Source organism: Melanostigma gelatinosum (assembly GCF_949748355.1).
Source record: "Melanostigma gelatinosum genome assembly, chromosome: 14".
Classification (NCBI taxonomy): Eukaryota; Metazoa; Chordata; class Actinopteri; order Perciformes; family Zoarcidae; genus Melanostigma; species Melanostigma gelatinosum.
In genome coordinates this window covers 16,153,358-16,175,309 of record NC_136647.1, presented here as the reverse complement: position 1 = coordinate 16,175,309, position 21,952 = coordinate 16,153,358, and the positions used below count along the sequence as shown (strand labels likewise).

The 21,952-nt window shown below is 43.4% G+C and overlaps 1 protein-coding gene across 9 annotated transcripts in view; it reads right to left on the bottom strand.

Annotated features, from left to right (window-relative positions):
* LOC306787691 (RNA-binding protein Musashi homolog 2) overlaps positions 1-15,217 on the bottom strand; it is a 218,196-nt gene extending 202,979 nt beyond the window's left edge. For all 9 annotated transcript variants that reach the window (XM_079282911.1, XM_079282912.1, XM_079282910.1 and 6 more), the window contains exons 1-5: positions 15,090-15,217; positions 14,712-14,752; positions 14,281-14,362; positions 13,599-13,683; positions 3,254-3,295 (exon numbers count right to left, since the gene is read on the bottom strand). In XM_079282911.1, coding sequence (XP_079139037.1) covers positions 3,254-3,295; positions 13,599-13,683; positions 14,281-14,362; positions 14,712-14,752; positions 15,090-15,151 — 312 coding nt within the window. In that variant the 5' untranslated portion in view covers positions 15,152-15,217. The remainder of the gene's footprint in view (positions 1-3,253; positions 3,296-13,598; positions 13,684-14,280; positions 14,363-14,711; positions 14,753-15,089) is intronic.
* Positions 15,218-21,952: the final 6,735 nt, after the last annotated feature.

Here is a 21,952-nt window from a genome sequence, read left to right as displayed (position 1 = left end):
GAAATAGAACATCAGGCGCACAATCAGAAGGATTCTCCAAAGAAATCAATGAATAGACTCATACAAAAGTAATCCCTCCCAATCACCACTTACTAAGACCCACAAGACGTGTGTTGAAGTGTCTGGATCTGCAGAGATATGTTGTGATATAATGGCAAAAAAAAAAAAAAAAAAGGTGATGTCATTGTATCTTGTGTTCACATCTTTATTTTCAGGAATAAGCTCAGGTTTAATCATAATAACATATCTATTCCAAGATATAACTTATTTCTGCTATTAATAGAGTGGATCAAGAAGGACTGAATGTTGAAATGCTGAAACATTTATGTTGAAATCCTGGAATTCTAAAAGCTACATTTAGCTGCCTATCTCATAAAGCCGTGGCTGACCTCAAGCCAGGCTGAAAGAGAGGGGGGGGGGGGCTCAGATGAATGTGTGTGAAGCACCTTGCATCACATCGCTATTGTCTAAGCCTTTCTTTCTCTCTCATCCGTCAGTCATCAACAGAAGAGACCTAATCCCCGAATATCTGACGCCTAGCCTGCAATGATACCTTCGACGCGACTTGTAAGCGCCGCCGCCATTTCTGATGCAAAATGTTCACTATTTAAGTCCTAAGATAAGCTTCAGTTGTGTGGCATTATTCATCAGCAACGTTCCTTTAGCGTGCTCTCTCTGTTTGACAGGACCTGTGGTGTTCTGCCCTTGGTGTCCTTTACCACACATGGGTAGAAAAACACAGATTACTAAATTCTAACGTACACAAGGTTCCAGAAGGCGACGCAGAATAAATCCGCACTCCGGAAGTGATTTTTCATACAAGAACATATTCATGTCTTATCATGACAATAACCTACAATTCAGGTATAATACTGACCTTAAAAACATAAATGTCTCCCTTTAAAACTCCAGAATTGCAGGTACCTACACAAATCCTGTGACTTTGCCACACATGTCAAATCAGATTTAAATTAAATGACGTCTACCTCGTTATATACGGCCTAATGATCGTCTGCTGGCAAACTCCTTCCCGCCCGTCTCTTGAAAATGAAACGTCCATGTTTTGGGGGCAGTGTCAGTCATGCCTTGCTGATACAAGTTGTTTTTTCCCCTGTGATCCTGTCATCCCGGTGCAAACACCTTCAGTTGTTTACAGTGAAACGTCCTCTGTGTTCACCTTCACTTCCTGTCTGTTTTCAGCGCCGCTCTACGTGCTGTGCATACTGTATAGTTTTACCACAACGCAGTGTTTCGGCAGCGGGGAGGGGTTACTGCCAGGGTTACTCGCGAGGTCATTGTTAGCCGTGAGAAAACGAGCACTGATTGGTCGCGTCGGCGATGTGCCGCCTGAAGCCCCGTGCCACAGAGGCACCTGCCAAGACGGCGCTTCTTTAAACAAGACCGAAGCCTATTCAACAGCTGCATAAGCAGCCGGGCGGGCGGACAGTGGTGGGGAGAGCGAGGGGGACAAAAGAAAGCAAATGCAAAACAGTGAGGACTTGCTAAATGGAAACCACAGAATGGAGCTTATTTAAAAAAATAAAAATAAAAAAAAAAGTCTTAAATCAATTGAACATGAAGTACAAACCCATACAATGTTAATCTATCTGTCTTAATCCCATTGCTTTAAGACCCTTAATAATCCACATTCAATCCATCCATTTTGATTCTCTAACAAGCCTGCCCTATAGTCATTGTATAAATCGTCGGTACGAGGCTTTTGCGGCACAACGAATTATGCTATAGTGGCATTATTTCAGAGGTAGAATGACAAATATGTTTAAGTCCGGTAGGACAGCTCGACATATTGTGTTCCCTTGTCTGAGTCATTGCTAAAAAAACAAAAAAATTGAGTACAGCACTGTTTAAAAAAAAAGATCAACAATAACCACGACAGCAAGTGGAGTTTCTTGCTCACTGAAAAAAAAATAAAAAATGGATGACTCAACCATCTGAGCTGTTTTATAGCACCTTGCACTTTCACGAGCGGGGCTCCGAACGGAGGAAGTTGCAGCGAAACACTTGGCGTGTGAGAAAATGTGGAGAAACACTGGTAGTTTCTGAACCATATGCCGATATCCTTAAGTCACCATGTGCTCTGGCTTTGAACGCCGGCTCTGCCAATTCCTCATTTGAAACCTGACCAACTCTCTAACAATGCCTCTCTCTGATCCGTCAGGAAGGAGAAAATCTATTATCGATTTCCACCTGGTTTAGGTGGAAAAAGGCCCCCCACCCTCCGATAGCAGCTATTGAATAGCGCTACACTGTACTGTGCACTGAAGCCGGGGGATGGTGTGAGGGGGGGGGGGGGGCATGTCAACAAAGCCCTCGACTATGCCACGGCACCATCTGCACGCGCTGAATATTTAATCGTCAATAGAAGCGCTCAAAGACCAGTAATCAAGAGGAGGAAAAAGATAATATGCACCACGAGGAGCTCGTGCAACGAGTTCCTCCGTGATTGGAGTTTGACTTGTCTTCTTTTTTTTTTTAAATCACCCATTGTTTCCCGATGCTGATTGTGACCGTCTCTACATGCACGCGCTACAATTAAAAGACATTTCTTAATCACTGAACGTCGCTCGGAGCCATTCGGCTCCCGACGACAAAACAACCCGATAGACGCGCGATTCAGCCGGTAAATGCAATTCATCGGCGTCAACGATCCTCGCTCTCATTTTGAAAATCACATTAATGTGCACCTTCGAAGACGTACAACAGCCAACACAGGGCGGGAAAACATCTTGAGCCCACTTCCTGTCGGTCACGACCCCCCCCCCCCCCGTCCAGTTACCGTCGCAAGATGGTTTCACCCCAATGCTCCGTTGCATTGACACACAATCAAGCTTGATTCACGCCATTGCAGACAATAACTGGCATTTTGTAACAATAAACAATAGCACATTTCAAAACATTTGGCAGTAAAACAAACAACTGTAATGAGAAATGAAATGCAAATATAAGCATAAAAGGCACAGAAAGAAATATGACGATAAAACAAAACAAGAACTCCATAACCTCAATCATGCTGAACATTTCCTTTAAGTCTCTATATGTCTAACTTTAATTGCTTTGGTGAAACAGCATCGACAAGGTGAGAACAATGGAGGCGGACTGTTCCTCTACAATAACACACAGAGCACCACTGCCTCTCTGTATCTGCTGTGTGGGAGCACACAGAATTAGGTAAGCTAGTGATATGAGACATAATCATTTTCTCTGAGCAGGTTAGTGGCCAATTTATTCTTACCTTAGGCTGGGCGCGACGTGGAAAGGCAACCTTAGGATCAATCTGAGGATGACAGGAGAATAGCAAAGAAATTGTTGTTAAAAGAAAAGCCGCGATATTAAAAAAAAAGAAGATATTTCCAGAACTGTGCGCCACACAAAAGGGCCCCCAGAGTTCACATGGTCCCATTTTTAAATCCTCTGCGGTCAGGAATAAACACGAGAATCTTAATACATATTCAAAGCGTAATGTATTCAAATGTGGCATTTTCTACGGACAATGTTAATAATATCCATTAAGTTTCACAGGAGCTGCATAATCAGCCTGTGGCGATACAGAAAGTCTGCTTTTGAATTGGAGATTTATTTTTAACACTAAAGCTGCATTCAAGAGCTGTCAAAATGATTGCAATTATAAATTAAGTGCACATGAACGGCCCAACAAAGTGGTGATGAGAACATGTGAAGGTGGATTTTTGGAGCACAAAGGGTGGTTAAGGTTTCACTAAGGAAACGCTGTGTCATGGTTATGGAGAGCAACAGTGCCAAATGTCATTTCCAGTGATTAGTTATGAAAACCAATTTGTCCCCGCTGACCGCCGTTTGTAAACAATACTTTAATGCACCGTGCAGGAACAGAACTTTAAAAGTCCTCACGTGAAGCCCGAGTCCACAACAGCCAATAGTTCGACAGAGTGCAGAGATCTGAGGCAAGTCTGTAAGGACTGTCAATGGGGCAGCAGACCTCTTTAAGTTAAAAGCAATATACACTTCACTCCACCAATTTATAACCCAAGCACCGATTAATGGCCATATATACTGTGTGTACCGGTGTGTGCGTGTGTGTGTGTGTATATATATATATATATATATATATATATATATATATATATATATATATATATATATATATATATATATATATATATATATATATATATATATATATATATCGAAAAAGGTTAGTGTGGGGCCCAGCCACACCATCTTTCTGCAGTGGGGATGCATATGGAGCGACAACGAGGCTAATCTTTTCAATTCTACTCTACATTATACACAAGAATTCTAATTCCTGTTCATTTTAAAGATTTGTTTAGCAAGTTGCTGGTGCACGATTTATTTTTTTAATCAGTAAATACAATTCAGTAAATGCACATCTATGTATGCATTTGTCACATTTTGTTTTAAAGAGTCAGGAACGCTTAATGTTTAAATGCAGGCCTGATGTTGCCTCTCACATGAAAGAATGATCCCGGTCACTTCCACTCAGTGAGGCATTCAGATTGTTCATTAAATACTGGTATCGGATCGGTACGCGGTGTCGGCCGATACCCAAAGCCCAGGTTTGGCTATCGGGTTTTAGGGACTGAAAAAGTCTGAACGCTGCATCCCCATTCGGCTGGTCACGGTCGCAGCACAGAGCGGCTTTTATTTTAGGCAGGAATCGCTGATTGAATATGACAGGGAGAAAATGAGAGTCTGAGGCCACCGACGCCTCCAGATATTGCCAAATAACCAGGAGGATGCGTCAGATCAGCCTGTTTCTGCATCGTGTGCTTGTTATCTCATTAGCTACATCTTCCTCGTTAATTTCACTGGTAGGAAGGTACATGGGGGGAGGGGGGGGGGGGGGTTCTCATCAACCTTGCACAATGAGGAGGAACTATCTCAAACAGCCATGTCACCCTAAATTGTCCTTGCCTGGTTACCAATGAAAATGTAAAAGATATTACTCATTTGTGTCCCTGAAAAATCTCGTTTCATGTTGCTCCGTATTTTGCCACGTGCTGAAATATCCACAGTTAGAGTACCAATTCTATGCTTGCATAAAAGTCACCACTTCAGCACAGATGGATATATTTAAGAAAAGAGACATCTCTCCCTGCTGCGGGAGACAACGGAGAGAAAGTGAATTAAGCAACACGAGAACAAAAAGACGCCATCTGCACAGATCAATTAAGCCAATGACACTGACTACGATTTAATGCGTTTGAAGGGAAGCCATGATGTGCAATGTCATTGTCATCTTTTCCCGTCAGTCTCGGTTATTACGGTTATCTTTCTAAATCAAGTCAAAATGAGAAATGAATTCAATAACACCTGGGTACGGCAACCCTGCTTGTAATGAATTTCATTTAAAGATTTGTTTTAGCACTTAGCCCGAGGCACAACCAATTCAAACCCAATTATTTTGTGGGCCCTGTTCACGCAAAGACAACACATTAAGCTTTGAATTCCAAAGTCCTATATACTTGGTAATGTATCTTACTTTTTTAAGCCTATACACAAAACATATGAAACCTCATTTCGACAAAATGCGCAAACTAATTGTTTTTTCGGCCCTGCTGAGAATTTCTATTCACGACGAAAGCTTCCCGTTTCCCCGCACACAATGAGAGCTCTTAAACACACGGAGGTCGTATAGTTTGTCGGTTGGAAACATTACAATTATCAAAAAAAAGGAGCCAATTATATGCACAGAATTGTGTTCAAAACGAGGCTACTGCAGATTGTTTAGATCGCACTCGGAGCAATGCAACCAAATTAGGCAAAGAGGACTTACTAACCAATCCTTCTGAGAAATCCTGTAGCAGCACCTTTTTAGGTCACGGCGCATGATGAATGACTCCTTTGACAAATCGGAACATGAGGAGGGGAGACGTAGTAATTGTTTCCCTTCGGTTTACATATTCATGTGCGTGGGGTTTTAAAAGTACAAAGTGCCTTCACACTGCAGGCCCAAGAGCTAAAGCATGCGCTGCCCTTTGCACTGGATAGCCGTACTTTTGAACCGGCGACGACGCTGTCTCGGTTTCACCCCATACTTCCTTCCTGAAACGTTTTTTTTTGTGATGAAACACACATATCATCAGGTTTGGGATCAGTCAACCTGACCTGGGTAGTGCACTTGTTTCAGTAATTCCCCATAGAGTACCTGTATCTGTTTTCATCCATCAATACATTTAAAAAACAATTGTTTTTTGCCATTTCAGCAAAGGCAAAATGGCAAATAAAATGACCTGTTGGTGATTTACTTTGCATGTTTTGGTCCAATTTGTTTCCTTGAAAGTACTTTTGTTAATGGGTTGGGGGGGGGGGGTTGAAACACTCTTCTCCTTACTTTGCTATTGCTTTGACTGTCATTTGTGCCGTCTCCACCTACATCAGCTGAAGGCAACAAGTGTAGGCAAACTCTGCGGTTTGTCGAGGCGGATTCTGTGTACGAATCACGAGCTGATGTAAAAGCAGAGAAGGCAATTTCTAGGGAACACGTGTACCAAAAGGCACATTAAAAACGCATCAATTGAAGACACATAACTCCGGCGCGGAAAGGTAGACCTCCCCCATCCAGCTGTAGCTTTATGGTTGTCATCTAGTAGCAGTAAAAGTACTTTATTAATCCCCCCCCCCTCTAGGAAACGTCTATCGTGGAGACGTCACAGGCAGCACATGCAAACTAAACGGCGCATAGATATTTAGAAAACCCGACTTGGAGCTGAATGAACAATATGCTTTGAACATTACGTTTTATTGGTTGCCAGATTAGCTGCTCAAACGTGGGCAACCGACGCTATCGAGCAAGTAAACACCTGGAATTCACCTTCTGTGTGTTGTTTGCTACTGTGGAAGTATGAAGGTCGGTGGGATCGTTAAATTCATTTGGAGGAGCAGAGTGATAAACTTTACTCGGACCGACTGGACTCGTACACAAGGACTTGGCCATTGTTGTTGTCTTTGTTATAAGTGAGGGTGCAATAAGCAATAGGACTTTAAAAAGGGAACAACGGCCATTTTCAGAATTCACACGGGATATATATTCCAATGGTCTCAGACAGTCCAGAGAATGAGTAAACATGAACAAAACTTTCCCAAATCCAAAAACTAGAAGGCTAAAACTCAAATGTCATCAAGTTAAAAAAAAGTGTAAGTTTCACAACTGAGAACGTTATTAAAAAAAAGAGAAAATAAAGCTCTTTTTGGGTATAAAAAGAAAACAAACATTCTGTCGGTCTACAAAATCAGTTGCCCGTTCATTGTTTAAGGGTGAGCTCCAGACTAAATACTTGATGATATCATACGTTTTAGAGTCACTTCTCTGGTTTCTGGCTTTGAAAGGGAGTACAGTAAGTCTTACAAATATTGACTGAACCTTCCTAAGCCCTGGAAATGACATATTGGAATTCCTAATTTAGGCGGCATCTCTTGCCAGGCTGGCAACCACAGCTTTTGGTTGCTGAAACTGAAAACACGGGTCGCCATTTGCATACATCACCTAATGTTTTGAGTAATTAAGATTCTATGCAGTTACTGCGTGCGCCAGCTATTAAAAGGAAACGTTGCTATCAATGGGTGTGCCAGCTCTTGCAGCCTCCACCTCATTATGTTGCGGAGCTGCCCACTGGTGTTGCTTCGAGCTCCGGTGTTTGTCTACCTTGAACTGCCGAACTCGACGTGTGTCACGTATCGAGGTGTTGTGCATGTTTTGCAAGTATCATTTCCAGTCAAGCCAAGGGTCAATCGCAATCAACATGAGTCATCGAAAAACAGCCACTAAAGCCACTGCTATGTATAAAAAAAATAAAAAATTTAAACTCCAGCCAGACCCAATTCACGCCTGTGATTAATTCCATGTCACCGAGTGTGTTTACACGCGCACGATGGGGATTTTGGAGGAACCTGTTATACATGTTTTGCAAATCTTTCCCAGCTTTTGCGGAAACCTGGATAAGGATATGCTACCTGGAGAGCTCAAACAGAAACCAGGAAACTGTGGCGTGCAAACACCTTTTCCAGGTATTTAAAGACAGCAGTAAATCAAGACAGCTGCACACAGGTGAGGATATGATTTGATGTTTATATGTAACTTAGAAAACCTGGTTACTACTGCGAATGTCACTGCACTACGCCTGTTCTTATTGAGAAATTAAATATTGCTATTCTTCCGGGTAATAAGGGTATGCTTAGTACCGTCTGTTTCTTTCCATTGATTAGATTTCTTTCACCATCTAATGGTAGCGGCACCTCTTATGTGCAATTGACTGACAGCCTCTAAAGTGATGTCATTGTCAAGGGCCCCCGCAAGTACGGTATGTTTGCCTTTCACAACGCGGCTATCTCACATCCGAGTTTACACAGCTGAGTTCATGCGGCGCACAGGAGTGTGAGCAGTGACGCGCTAAAGACGCCCTGCTGGTGAAGTGGCTGTACATCAGACCTTTTCTCATTAACAGTGTCGGCGCACCTTTCTTATATGATGACACACGATCTCACGCAGGTTTCCTCACAACATCATACGGCCCGATATGTCGACATAACGGATGAGAACAGACCGAGAGGAATCCCCTCTCCATCTTCCACAACCTTTTTTTTTTTTACGACAGAGTCTCTGTGGGCCGCTTCTGCATGAAACTGTGGGAGATCAGGGCTGAGAAACAGCCTATCTTAAGTTCACACATATATATATATATACACATATACACACACACACATATTTAAAAAAAGGATTTCACATATTAATGTGGCTCCTGGGTAAACTCTCCTCCTCTCTCTTAAGACGTATCGACAGTAGCACGATGGTGCGGTGTTAAAGCTAAAAGGGAGACAAAAAGGCTCATCAAAGATTGCAGCTCCCCCCCCCCCCCCCCCCCCAAACTTAAGAGCGAGAGCGGGTCCACAGGTGTGCCTGCGCGATACCAAATAGACAAGAAATTAAAACGTAAATGTTTCATATCTGTGCTGTCGATCTTTACCGATTTTTGTTTGGGTATATTTTTTGCGGCGGGATAACGCCACGCAGACAAGGCAGTTCGTTACGCTCGTCGAACCAATAATGAGAATGTTTCCAAAGCTCGCCCGACACGAGGAAATCTTTTTTATTTTTTCTTCTTTTCATTTTACTGAAGAAAATATGCAACGCCATTATGAGTGTGATCCGGAGTCGGCTGGTGTTACACAAGATATTACATTAACACCCTGACAAACATCTGATATTCTGCGCGTACCGACAGAAGACAGATACAGCTTGAACTAATAACGCCTTCAGCCATAATTAACTGCAGGAGACGGAGCACCTGCTACACTTAAACAAGGGCAAGTCGGAGTTTAGCTCGCTGATTTGACTTTACTTCCAAAATCCCACCAGATAGGATTTAGATCTGCCCAAAAACAGCTGTTTATCCATGCCTTATTCTACTGCTGTCCTCTTGCATAGTAGGCATCGACCTGGGCTCATTCAGCAACATTCATAGATGTTTGTGGGTTTTACAGGTTGCAGTAAGTTAGATTGAAACCTTTGCCGTTTAAAGTAAAATGAACGGTATCACGTGGTCGTGATAAATTCACATTTTGCATTCAAACATAACCTTTTGTAGGTCCCTAAAGACTTTTTACCCATTTTTCTTTTCCCATATAACCGCTTTACATAAAACAACACAAAAAAGCGCCAACCTGGAATCACTCTGCTGCCTTGTTGAGCTCTCAACTGTTACTTCTCAAACGCTAAATCGTGTTCCATGTGATCTCCCCTTGTTCATGCCGACCTGCCTCTCGAAGCGTCTTCGGGAACAGATGCTGCGGCTCACATTTTTCCCAAAAACTTGCACAAAAGCATCATGAAAAATGGTAAATATGTTCTGAATTACCAGCATGTGTGTTTTGAAGCCCCAGGCTGCGCTTCCCCATATGTCTCATTCACATTCATCCCGGTCTGGGTGTTTTCATAACCGGACAAAAGGCTGAGCGCACGCTTGGAAAAATATAAATGAATAAAAAGAAAACACTAATAAAGAATAAGAGGAAGGCTTTGACTGTGTGCACGTAATTTCACATCCTGGCATTTTTGTGGATGCTACGTTTGATTCTATAGCTCTTTCAGGGAGAAGTTGGGGCTAAAATAATGAGAACATCAATGTAATCGAAGCAAGAAATGCCTCTTTTTGTGTTTGCTTTTTAACGAATATTACTTCATGATAATGTTTATTATATTACTTCATGATAATGACTATTCTTTGTGCGCGTTTGTCAGTCAGCCACGTTAGTTTAATTCAGGCATCTATATTTAAAAAATAGATAAAATGAGACGAACAAACAAGGAAACAAAAACGGAAATTAGATATGATTTCCACTTTCCCCTTGTGCGAATCCTATGACTCAACTTGTTCACAGTCGCAGTACCTCCAGCTACTCGCGCCCTTCAAGGTTACCGAGGACAGAAAACTGCTGCCGAGGATTCATTCAAGCACTGCTGAAAGTGGGCGGCTCGTATCGAACCGACATCTGCAAGCGCATCAAGAACCGGCCGCATCCGCCGGACCGGGTGCCGGTCCTTTTCACTCGCGCTGAGCAACTTTATAAAAAAAAAAAAAAAAGAGAGATATGACAGATCCTAATGCGGTGCCATCTTGATAGTGCGAGCGGTAAGATGTATACGACGGCGCGGCGGATACAGCTCAGTGACTAATAGTGAGGAGAACGACACAGACGGCTGCCTTAGGTCTGTAATCTTCTATCGCACCCCGAACGGATAAACAGCAGCACATTAGCAGCTAGGAAATATCAATTTCTGCATCTATTTGAGCAGGATCTTTGGTATTTCACTTTGACTGTCAAACACTCATCCGATTATAAGAATGTCAAGCAAACAAAAAAGCTTCACTTTGTTGTTTATTATGACGAAGCCATTGGTTATAATAACAGGAGTATTATAGTATTGTTCATATATTTCAGGTTTGAGGGTGTTGAGACAAAACCGCCTGGCAACAGAGCGAATAAATCATATTAAAAAGAATTGTTTCATTAACATCAGACAGGATTGCAAATCTCACTTGGCTCCACATCTTTATGAATACAGACTGTGTAAAAGTCAACGTCCAATATGATGATGTTAATAGTCATTAAAACGTATGTATTCGAGGCATCCTTTGACGCCGACCATGTTAACACCACGCCCCAATGATGGAGTCCGGCCAGGCCTCTCTCACCCTTCATTTCCTGTCTGCCATCTAATAAAAGGCTACAAAATAAATAAAAAGCCCCCAAAAATACCTCAACTAGTGTGGAATGAAAATCCCCTTCCACAACATACAGATTGTTTTTTTTTAAGGAAGGATACTACCTGACAGAGGTAACGAAAAATATTATGAAAAGGGGAAAAGGTACCGCAACAAGCCTCGAGTGACTTGCCAATTAGAAGAGGACAGATGTGACAGAAGTGTGGAGGACTTTGCTACGCCTGTGCACTAAGGCCACAATTCGGAGAGACTTCCGAATGTCAGCGCTCACTTCTCAGGGTGAGGCTCTGTCAGAGCCGAAGAGTGTGACACAAGTCTGCCAAATACGACCTACAGCCGACGACGCGATTGTTTACGTACGCATCTGTAGCTGCAAACCGTTCTGTATCTTTCTACGGATGTAACACGGAGAGAAAAAAAAAAAAACTGTGTTTTAGCTCCGGCACAAATACGTAAGATTTAGAATATTCTACATTTTGATAAGGATAATATGTAGGAGCTGCCGGTGAAAGTTTGCCAACTTTACCCACGAGAACGTCCTTTATCTTACGGGTGAAAAAAATATATATTTTGCAATCAATAATTCAGTTGAAACATCGACGTGGCAGTGACTATGAGCATGAGGTCATTAAGTCCAACGAAGATCTTAACGGAATCATTTTCGAATGCTCGGGGTTTAACCGTTTGCTGCTGCCACTGCTCTCAACGTGCCTTCGGGGTAAGGCACCGGACCAGCTGCACGGGCACAACTCCCAGGTGCAAGTGTATTTTTTATTAGAGACACATATCACAAAAGTCAAGTTTATTTCAAATGTCAACCTTGAAGTTTACCAAACTGCTCCGTATTCTGCATCAAAAGCACGTTTTGAGTCATAACCCGCTCCTACGTACTCGCCGTTTGCAGCCGCGTATTTATTGGTCCTTTCACAGCCAACAACCTCGTCTCCTCTATTCACCGACCCGCCATAACATACACCAACACCGAAGCACAAAGTCTGAGTGAGACACTGAACCCCCCCCCCCCAAGACTGAAAATAACATAACAGGAAGGATCGGATCAGATGGGGGAAGAGGAAACTAGTAATGCCCATCTCTGTGCTCCTTAATGTGTTCTGACATGCGTGTTTGCGATGTTAAATAACTCATTTTAAGACCAGTATAAATACTAATCACATACACCATCACTGAGCGGTTGTGGAAACCTCACAGCTCCCTCACAATAATAACAATAATAATAATAATAATAATAATAATAATAATAATAATAAAAAAAAGAGGAGCCGAATCACTGGGAAAATAAAATAAAATCCACTGTCCAACAAAATAGCCTTTTTTAGCTTTCAACCAATGACACCGGAGCTCAAGAATGTGATTAAAATGGACAACAAATCCCTTTGCCATATCCTACACAGGTTCCAGAGTGCCCTTTGACTACAATCCCTTTGTATTCCTCCATCCGGAGTTGCCTTCAGCCGAAGGTAGCACAACAGTACGATTCCATTTCCAAAACCACGCGGCCATATCTGGATATCACCACGGGTACCGAGCAGACTGAATCAGCTGAACCCCGTCGAATCCATCACTACAGACATCTCTCAAAGAGAAAGTGAGTTGCATCTTTCATGATTCATCGACTGACAAATTTCAAAAAGGGCAAGTAGAACCCACAGCGGTTCAGAGTTCTTCGTGGGACACACGTGGATGTCTATGGATCAACTGCCTTGTCCACATGAATAAATTCAGACGATTCTTTCTGAGCTAAACACACATTTACGACGGTCATGGATTGCCGTTACACTGCCACACGTAGAATTATTTTACAATGCAGTCACCAATTAGTTTGAATAACATGCTTGTTGTTCACAAAGTTGTTTAATTCTGCTTTTAGTTTAGCTTTTTTTTTTTAAGACGTCGTGCCGCTATTTCATGGGGGAAGTGCTGGTTTCCCACACTTACGGTGTCAGTGCATCAGGCGTGATACGACGCAATATCTGCTGGGTCAAACACAAGCGGTGGCAGCAGGGCCACAGACAGCACGCCCTTCTGTGGAACATGAGATATGTGTGTGTAGGGGGGGAGGATTGGGGGGGGGGGGGGGGGGCGTGTCAGCCCCATTCAACCAGAGAAGTGAAAGTGAACACACATATTATTCACCCCGGAGTTGTGTTTTTATTGCCTAGCTGAAGTGTTGAAGGGGCCGCCGTTTAGCCCGTGCATGCGTGACCTTGATCCACACCGCCTGTTAACTTAAGAGGTGTCCAACCGCAAAAGGCCTTGCAGGCAGCAAAAAAAGTCAGTGTGATGGCAATGGCACAAACACAAACACACTTACGTAAGTGGGAGGTAAAATGAACTCACCGTCTTTGAGTCTAATTCGTGGTGTTGTTGAGCTAAGACTTTATCTACACTGGCAGCATCTGTAAACGTAACAAACCCAAATCCTCTGCAAAACAAAGACACAAAGAAACCAGAACAACAATGTTAGAAATACACACATACACAATTGCAATACATGTTTCATGCAAATACTAAACGATAGCGGAAATATAGCGTGGCTTGCCATGATAAAACTGCACAACAATGGGCATAATATTCCTATGACCTTATTATTCTTACAATAATAGTAATAAACAATCCAACAAAAATAAACTGATGGAGGTCCTGTGGCAGATTTGGAACAGAAACTGAGCAGGCTGCTGATCATTATTTGGTGTGTTACAATGGGAGACGACAGCACACCAACATTGCGGTGCAGTCACAAAGTCAATGTCAAATTGCATTCGGCTGCAGCTTTACAGCAGCGAGCATTTAAGCTTATCTGGCTTGCTGTGAAACCACACGCAGGCAGGCACGCGCGCGCGCACACACACACACTCACACACACGGGGGACACACGCGAACACGTGCGCGCGCGGACACAGGAAAAACACACATATACACGCTGGATTAACACGAAACACGGACAAAGTGAGCGATATCGTCACATGCACTGGAGATGAGAAGGGGGGGTTGAAAAAAGTAGGAAGAGCCCGGTATTTACCTTGAGCGTTTTGTCGTGGGGTCTCTCATCACCATACATTCTCTTATTTCTCCAAATTTACTAAAATAGTCTCTAAGGCTGTCTGTGAATAGAGAAAAAAAACATGTCGGGTCATTTGACAGAAAGCATATGGGCATGCGGTTGTCATTTCAACCACACACACACACACACACAAACACCCCGCGATGCGCATAGGGGTCGAATAGAGGACTTCAGCTGGACGGAGATCAAATATAACATCGTGCACACACACACACACACACACACACACACACACACACTAGTGAGACATCCCATACAGTGCACTGCTGCACGGTGCACATTCGCACATACACCCGCCACAACGAGCACACAGTCACAGCGACAAGAAGAAGACAAAACAACAAGAAAATACCGGGACACGGTGTAAAAAGAGAATAACAGTCTCTCACCTGGTGAGGTTTGCCAGCTGAGGCCACCGATAAACATTTTACTGTAAGGGGAAAACACAACAGAAGTGAGTCCAGATGTCAGTTCGGCCATTTTGACGACTAACTACTTCTAAAAGCGACCTTAAAGGATAAAGGAAGACTATGGAAACACATTCGCGCTTAGTATTTATAGTCTAGCGACATAAAAAAAGGTGGGAGGGGGCAGGACACTCTCGCTACAAAGCTGAGGGGGCTTTCAACTGAATGTGGAAACGGACCCGTGCACGGTTTAAGTGCGTACTGTAGAGACGGCACACGGCAGTCGAAGTCCTGTCTAAGATGTTAACGTGAAAGCAAAAAGCAGAGTACCTTTAGGAATACATTGAGAAAGATTCTTACCCCGGGTCATGTTGTGAATCATTTAGGCTTCCGGATGTGGCTTGACTCCCGTCTCCTTCCATATCTATTTCAAACTATAGGCTGTGACTACAGTAACAGTGACAGACACACACAGATACGGGCAGGAGATATGCAAAGCCCCGCTATGAGAATATTACTGAGCCGGGAATGAAAGCGTCACACGTGGGATCAGCTCAGCCCCCTTGCTCCCGCCTCCCTCTCTCTCCGCACGCTCTACCTTGGCCCACAGGGGGGCGGAGCCTGCCTCTGTCACCTAACCAATCCAATTGACGTCAATTCAGGCAATCTGCAAACCAATCCTCCGATTTGTCATTTAATTAAGCACTAAGCCACTGAAGGTGAAAGTGGCTTATTGCTCTTCTAAATCAGTGGACACATAGCATTTAAAAAAAATAAAGAAATAAAAAATTCTTTGTCCAAGAAATGGTCTTCTTAATTAGCAATGTTTACTTAATATTACCCAGCTGACAGGTGCACCTTTACAAAGCAGCAACGCGATTACTTTTCTACTAATTACATTAACTTGTTATTCTTCCGCCATACAATATAGTCCCTCAGAAACAACCACAAAATGGGGATTTTCCTCATGCATGTAAATATTGAGATTATCCTGATTGTTGTGGCTCACAAGTGTTTTACAATTATTGAATATTTGAAATGAAATACTGTACTTTATATACTTGTTTCATTTTTAAATGGTGGCTAACAACCTTTTTGCAGTGATAGGCTTATAAGACATGTTCTTTTTCATATGATTTTTAGTATCTGCATTTCAATTCTTACGACTCTTGGTGTACATTGAATGTGGCTTCCAGCCTTAAAAACGATCAATACATAAATGCTATAGCACCAACAATGCAATGTTATAGTGTAAATATATATATATGTCTTTATGAATATTTTTAAGTTACACCTCAGAATATGCAAAATATCAGATTTTGAAATGAATGAAAAGGTGCCCAACTTTAGGCGTTAAGGTGGGCTGATTATTAGAGAAAGTCTCCCGAGCCATTGTGAAAGCCAACAAAGAATATCCTGCAGGTATCAAAAAAGTATGGCATCCATACGTGCAGTGAAGGGATTATGAATCTTTTCATGAAGATGACCTGTAATGAGCTGCTGGGGGGGGGGCAGGGCTGGCATGTGGAGATAAACTGCCTCTGCCCCCTCATGACCCTGAAGAGGAAGAAGAAGAAGACGAAGAAATTAACGTGTAAACGAACGTGGATTTGTGGTGTGAAAAAACATGTTTTCGGTGCATATGTTTTGCAGCGTGCTATCAATAGAACACAAGAAAAGGAAATCTCATGTACAAATTATGCTTTAAATTATGTATTATACATTTGTTTGCATCCGCGCCACATTGCTGCTCACAGAACTCGACAGACAATAAGACAATACATTCTATGGAAATGCAGTTTTCATTCATCGTAGCACGAGAATAATTACAACAAAACATCCCGAGCTCTGCGCAGAACGTGACTAGTGATCCTATTTCATTACTCACATTCAGTGAAGTTTTTTTTTTTTTGTTGAATAGGCCCGTCTGTGCTGACTGTTCAGGGCACTACCAGAGGGAATTTCTTATCTAGCCAGGCAGCATGTTTTTGAAACAATGACTGAGATAAAAACCCAAATAACAAGACTTTTGACAGTTTAACAGCTAAAACTCTGTCATTAGTTTGGGGACACCCCACATTGCCGATGTCTGTATCTCTGAAACGAATGTATGGAGGCAAATGGTGGCAACTCCTTGTGGCACAGGAGTGTCAAAGAAAATGGGAATATGACACCTGACTTTAACATGCACTATTGTTTTTTCTGTCCCATGCCATTTGGTGATACATTCAAGATTATATTACTGTTGCATGTTCTATAAATTGTCAAATGTGTGACAGTACCCGAACAGCATATGCCGGAAATGTGACGGTGGATAAAAAAAAAGATTTGCATTCACTCATGCAGCTGCAGAGAGAGAGCGAGAGAGAGAGCGAGAGAGAGAGAGAGAGAGAGAGGAGTGAGGGAGGTTATGAATTGATGCGGAATATGAGTTCTGAGGAACAACAGGCTTTAAAGCGATCACAAGGTGTGCAAAAAAAAATCACAGTGGATTTAACACATGAAGAGCAACTTGTTCTATGTTCAAATAAAAACACTGGGGTCTCCGGTTTCACAGTGCGGTTGTGAATTATTCTGCCCTTTGAACACTGTTATCATGGCCTTTGTGTTCACCGTTGCACCATGAAGAGTGCAAAGTCAAACGTGATGGAGAAGTAACATCAGGTGTGACGTTTTTTTTATAACATCCGATCACGGCTCGTGAGCCATGTTTGAACCCAAACAACAGCATGATGCCAAAGCAGACACCCTATTATATTTCAAATCTATGATATTTCAACAACAAACCTCTCATAACTTATGGATCACACTTTGGTTCACAACTCGGGTTGCCAGATCCTATTTTTTTTTACACCGATTGAAGGAGAAAAATGTACAGATTTCTAAATAAAACGGTGTTCTCCTTTAATCTGAGCAGCCACCACTGCCTGATGAAAGTGCCCAAAATGTTTATCCTTCTTCAAGCAAGTTTAGGCTCTCTGACAGCTATGCTTTCAGAGCAGCTGAGCGTTTAGTGTCGAGTGAGCAGGAAAGAGAGGGACGTGTATGTTTTCATGAACAAAACAGATTTCCCTGAAACCGAACATCGAACACCGTGGCTTGGAAGCCTTTATAAAGGGGGCAGCTGTTGAAGACGTTGTGATTGACGAGGGGCTGAAGAATAAGAAGAAGAAATAGGCACCTTTTTGATGTCTTATTTCCTGCATGCTTTGAACTCATCTGTGTGTTGAATGATAATTCAGCCTTCGCTTCAGAATCAAGGACAATGCAACGATTTCTGGAATCACATAGTTTGCATCAGTGCAATTTGGGCTTTGCATTCAGTGCTGAAAGATGAACCGCTTCTCAATGGAGAGGAAACTCAGCATGCAAAAAAGAAAAAGAAAAGAAAAGAAGAAGCTTGTAACTAACCGAGCCTTTGCATGAAGACTGGGGGATTTGGGGATGGAGAGAGAAGTAAAATTGATAGTGTGTGAAAGAGCTGTGCGGGGGAAAAGAAAGTGAGAGAAGCAATAGACTCGCTGACAGTGTTATGAGATGCTGTTTTGAGAAGAGGCATCCTGTTTCCTGTTGCAGTAATCATTTTACACCCTCAGAATCCTCACTTGACCTTGGAGAAATTGCCCCTGGATCATGCATTAACCCCCTTTCCTCCACACGGATTCCTACATGTAATCTGTTGGTGAATCACAAAATATACTAACCTTTGAATGCCTGGAGGTACGAAAACACGTGGTGATAATCGTGAAAATGTGTTCGGGGGCTTTTCACGTTGTGATACATCATATGCATGCCTCTCTCAGAGGCTCGCCGTGTGTTTTGGGCACGCAAAGGAATCCACTACGCATGAATCCAACACTAAAAGATAGCTCAGACTAAACACCTTCCATCGCTGCCATGAATTTGTTGGGGATATTGTTCAAACGCTCTTGAGACGTTGTTAATTTGATCCTTCGGATTTTGTGAATAATTTGGTATTGATCTCTGTGGACCTCTGGAGGGCCTATGATATTGGAATTCAGAATCCAGAGGAAAAAAGCGGCCGAGAAGGCTGCAGATGTGAACAAATTGTCTCCCTCTAGTGTCCTCTCCTCCCTGTTTCTTGGTTGCTGCATGAGCTAAAGCGCCTCTCAGACTGCAGGGAGGGAGCCAGACCGAGACATGCATAATTGACAGTCCTATTTCAGGAATTAGCCGCCCGCCAAACTGCAGGCGACCTGCTCTTTCATCTCGCCTCGGGTAGCTTAGCATCTTGTGGGGGGTACATTTCGGCCACATCTGATAGCAAACTGATGACTTTAAGGAATGACATTTCCTCCTCTCATCGTGGATTTGTACGTTTCCAATGGGTGGTTGTGTGAAAACGTCGTCGACTGATCCTGACATGTGAGGATCACTGGGACCGTGTGCGATTGTTAACACACAGAGAAACTGTTTGAAGTCAGATCAGTGGGGACGGGTGTTCTGGTGATGAGTGATTTCTCTCCCCCATTATGCCCTCTATAACTGCGCAGATGAGTTAATTAAGCTCTGCCAGAGGCTACGCACTAATATTCCAGGTAGATGGTCCATCGTGATATTCAGACATCCACATTATTAAAAAGAACTAAACTGTAATATGGACTTCGAATAATCTGAAAGGCATAAGGCTCCTCAAAGCCTGCAAACGACCCTTGTAAACGTTGGAAAATGTTGTATTCCCTTGCACCAAGTGCCCAAAGGCACCTCAAGGTCCCACTAAACAGCTCGCAGCACAGCAGATAATCGCAGATCGGAACAGTTCCGCAGAATCCCTCCAAATACACACACTTCTGTTGTGACAATAAAGGCCGAGCAAGTCTCCATTTTTTTCTCCGACCTCGCTATTAGAAGATCATTTGCATGTGGGGCTCTTTAGACCAATCGGGCTCGAGCACAAGTGGGCGATGACGACATCATTTACCTGCTCCACTGGGCTGGGAGATAAGCTCATGCCCCCCGCTGCTCCCTGGAATGTTCTGGCTGCCTTTTTTTTGAAGGACTCCAGAGAGAGCCGTGTGTTGCAGATGACGACGAGTGGCATTAAAGCACTGCAAGGAGCCGTCCCCATCACCTGTACAGCCAGAAGTGCGGAGGAAGATGTGCATGTTGGCCTTTTGGAGGGCTTTGTTCGAGGCAGAGGGAGCGACGGACCCCTCCCCACGCAGAGACTCAGTCATGTAAGTTATATCAATCTTTGTGGGGATTTTAAATTGAGCATGAGCTCCCCAAATCCCCCCCCCCCCCCCCTATTCTCTGTCAAAGTACATTTTGTTGAAATCCTCCTCAGGACAGCTGTGCAAAAATGCTCTCTGGTTTATCATGCAAATTCACAGGACATGCTCAACAGTGTTGAGGGTTGAGGCACACTCATGCACAGCACAGCTGCATTTGTTGTTGCTCGACGGACAAACTGACGCACAAGAAGCCGGCAGATTTCTAGCCTGAAGAACTATCCTGTACCCAGTTTCACTCTCTCTCTCTGTCTCGGAGTTTGTTTATATGAGTGCATATGCTACGCCTCAGACATTTCTTTTAAAATCTTCCGGAAGCTTAGAACGGCACAATAAAGCATGGCCTCGCTGGACACACCGGCTAAGTGGGGCTTTCTGTCCTCCGGCTCTCTCCTTTCCCTTTTTACCTTATTTACTTTCCCCCTAACTGGCTGCCACTATTTATTCTCCCAGTTGCCAACCACTTCCTATATTCTGCAACCACCGACCTTAACACTGACCTTGCCTTGTCTGTGCCAGTGAGACGAGGGCGAGAGATACCATATCCCCCCACCCCCGCTATGCTGCAGGGTTTGATTTTTTTGCCTGTCTCATCAGTCCTCCGGCTGCTGGAGTACGCCTTGTTATTTCTTTCAGATTCCTACTCGTTTCTCCTTTTCGGCTGATCAGTGCCCAGACTGGAAAACATCGCTCTTGTCTCAAAGAGACGGGCGAGAGCCTCGGCGTATGGACCCTAGCCGTCGATACAGATTAGGTTTATCGGATAAAGTTTATCTGCAACATCTGCGCGTCCTTTGGTTGGGTACCGGCCTAATTCTGGGGCACAATTGATATTGTGACGCATGCCTCTAGGGAGGTCGAGATTGGCAGCCATTGTTTCAGCAACAAGCAGGCTGCAGTGGCCTTTTCAGGCCATGTCAGTGTGCATCTGCGTGTGTGTGAGCTTTGGTCTGTCGTGACGGTCTGCAGTTGTTGTTTTTATTCAAAATCTCCACCTGAGTTGCATGTTTGGTGCGTTGAATTACAGTAAACTCACATGTGTTGCCGGGCAGAAAAGCACACCTTTTGTGTGTATTCTAAACAGATTTTCTTTTTTTCTTCATCAAAAGGTCCTTTATCAAGGGAAGGTTGTGTCCTGGAACACAATCCCTCTAAGAATTGCTCTAATGTTTTGGTATAAACATTCATTTCTGTCCCGCCACCACAAGAGGGCACCTAGAGCCCATGTAATCAGAACAGGAGCTGATGTCATTAGTGCGTCTGGTGCGTCTGGTGCGTGTGTGTGTGTGTGTGTTCATGGAGGTGGTTTGAAGTGACACGTCTCCTGTGTTCCTTTCAGGAGTGGCGAGTCTGCAGTCACACCCAGGTTCCCCGCCTACAGTGGCCTTATGGCCTCTCACGCAGAAGGGAAAGACTGTGTGACCTCCACAGTGAGGGGAACAGCTAATGCTGGGCTGTTTGCTGGGCTGCCTGTTATTTCTGTAGACAGTGTAAAAAAAGGGGACTTTTTCCAGCAAAGCGTATGAAATAAACTCCTTTTGCACACTCGCATAGATGGCCTGCACAAAGACTGTAATACACTACAGGTTCTTTAAGCCTTTCTGTCTGCCATCGTCTGAACACTGTGATGTATATAAAGCTGATGGGGACTTAAATGTACGAGAACACAAGAGGGCAGTGGGGTTGCCAGGTACAAAGCAGCACACTGGGGGGGGGGGGTGAGTCTTATTGAGTGTGGCTGAAAGAAAGAAGGCATGCTCACTCAAAACAAGCCCGGGTGGAGAGATGAAGAGGGGAGGCATGGCAGCAGTAAATGATGCTAGCCCTCTACACCTTGTCAGTTATTATAGGAGCCAGAAGAGAAATCTGACATTACTTTGTGTTGTCTACAGAGAAAATAATTGGCCAGCAGGCCAGCTCGCTGGCACCTTACAGTACTTTGAAGAGATGTTTGAAAGTTCTGCAGCTAAA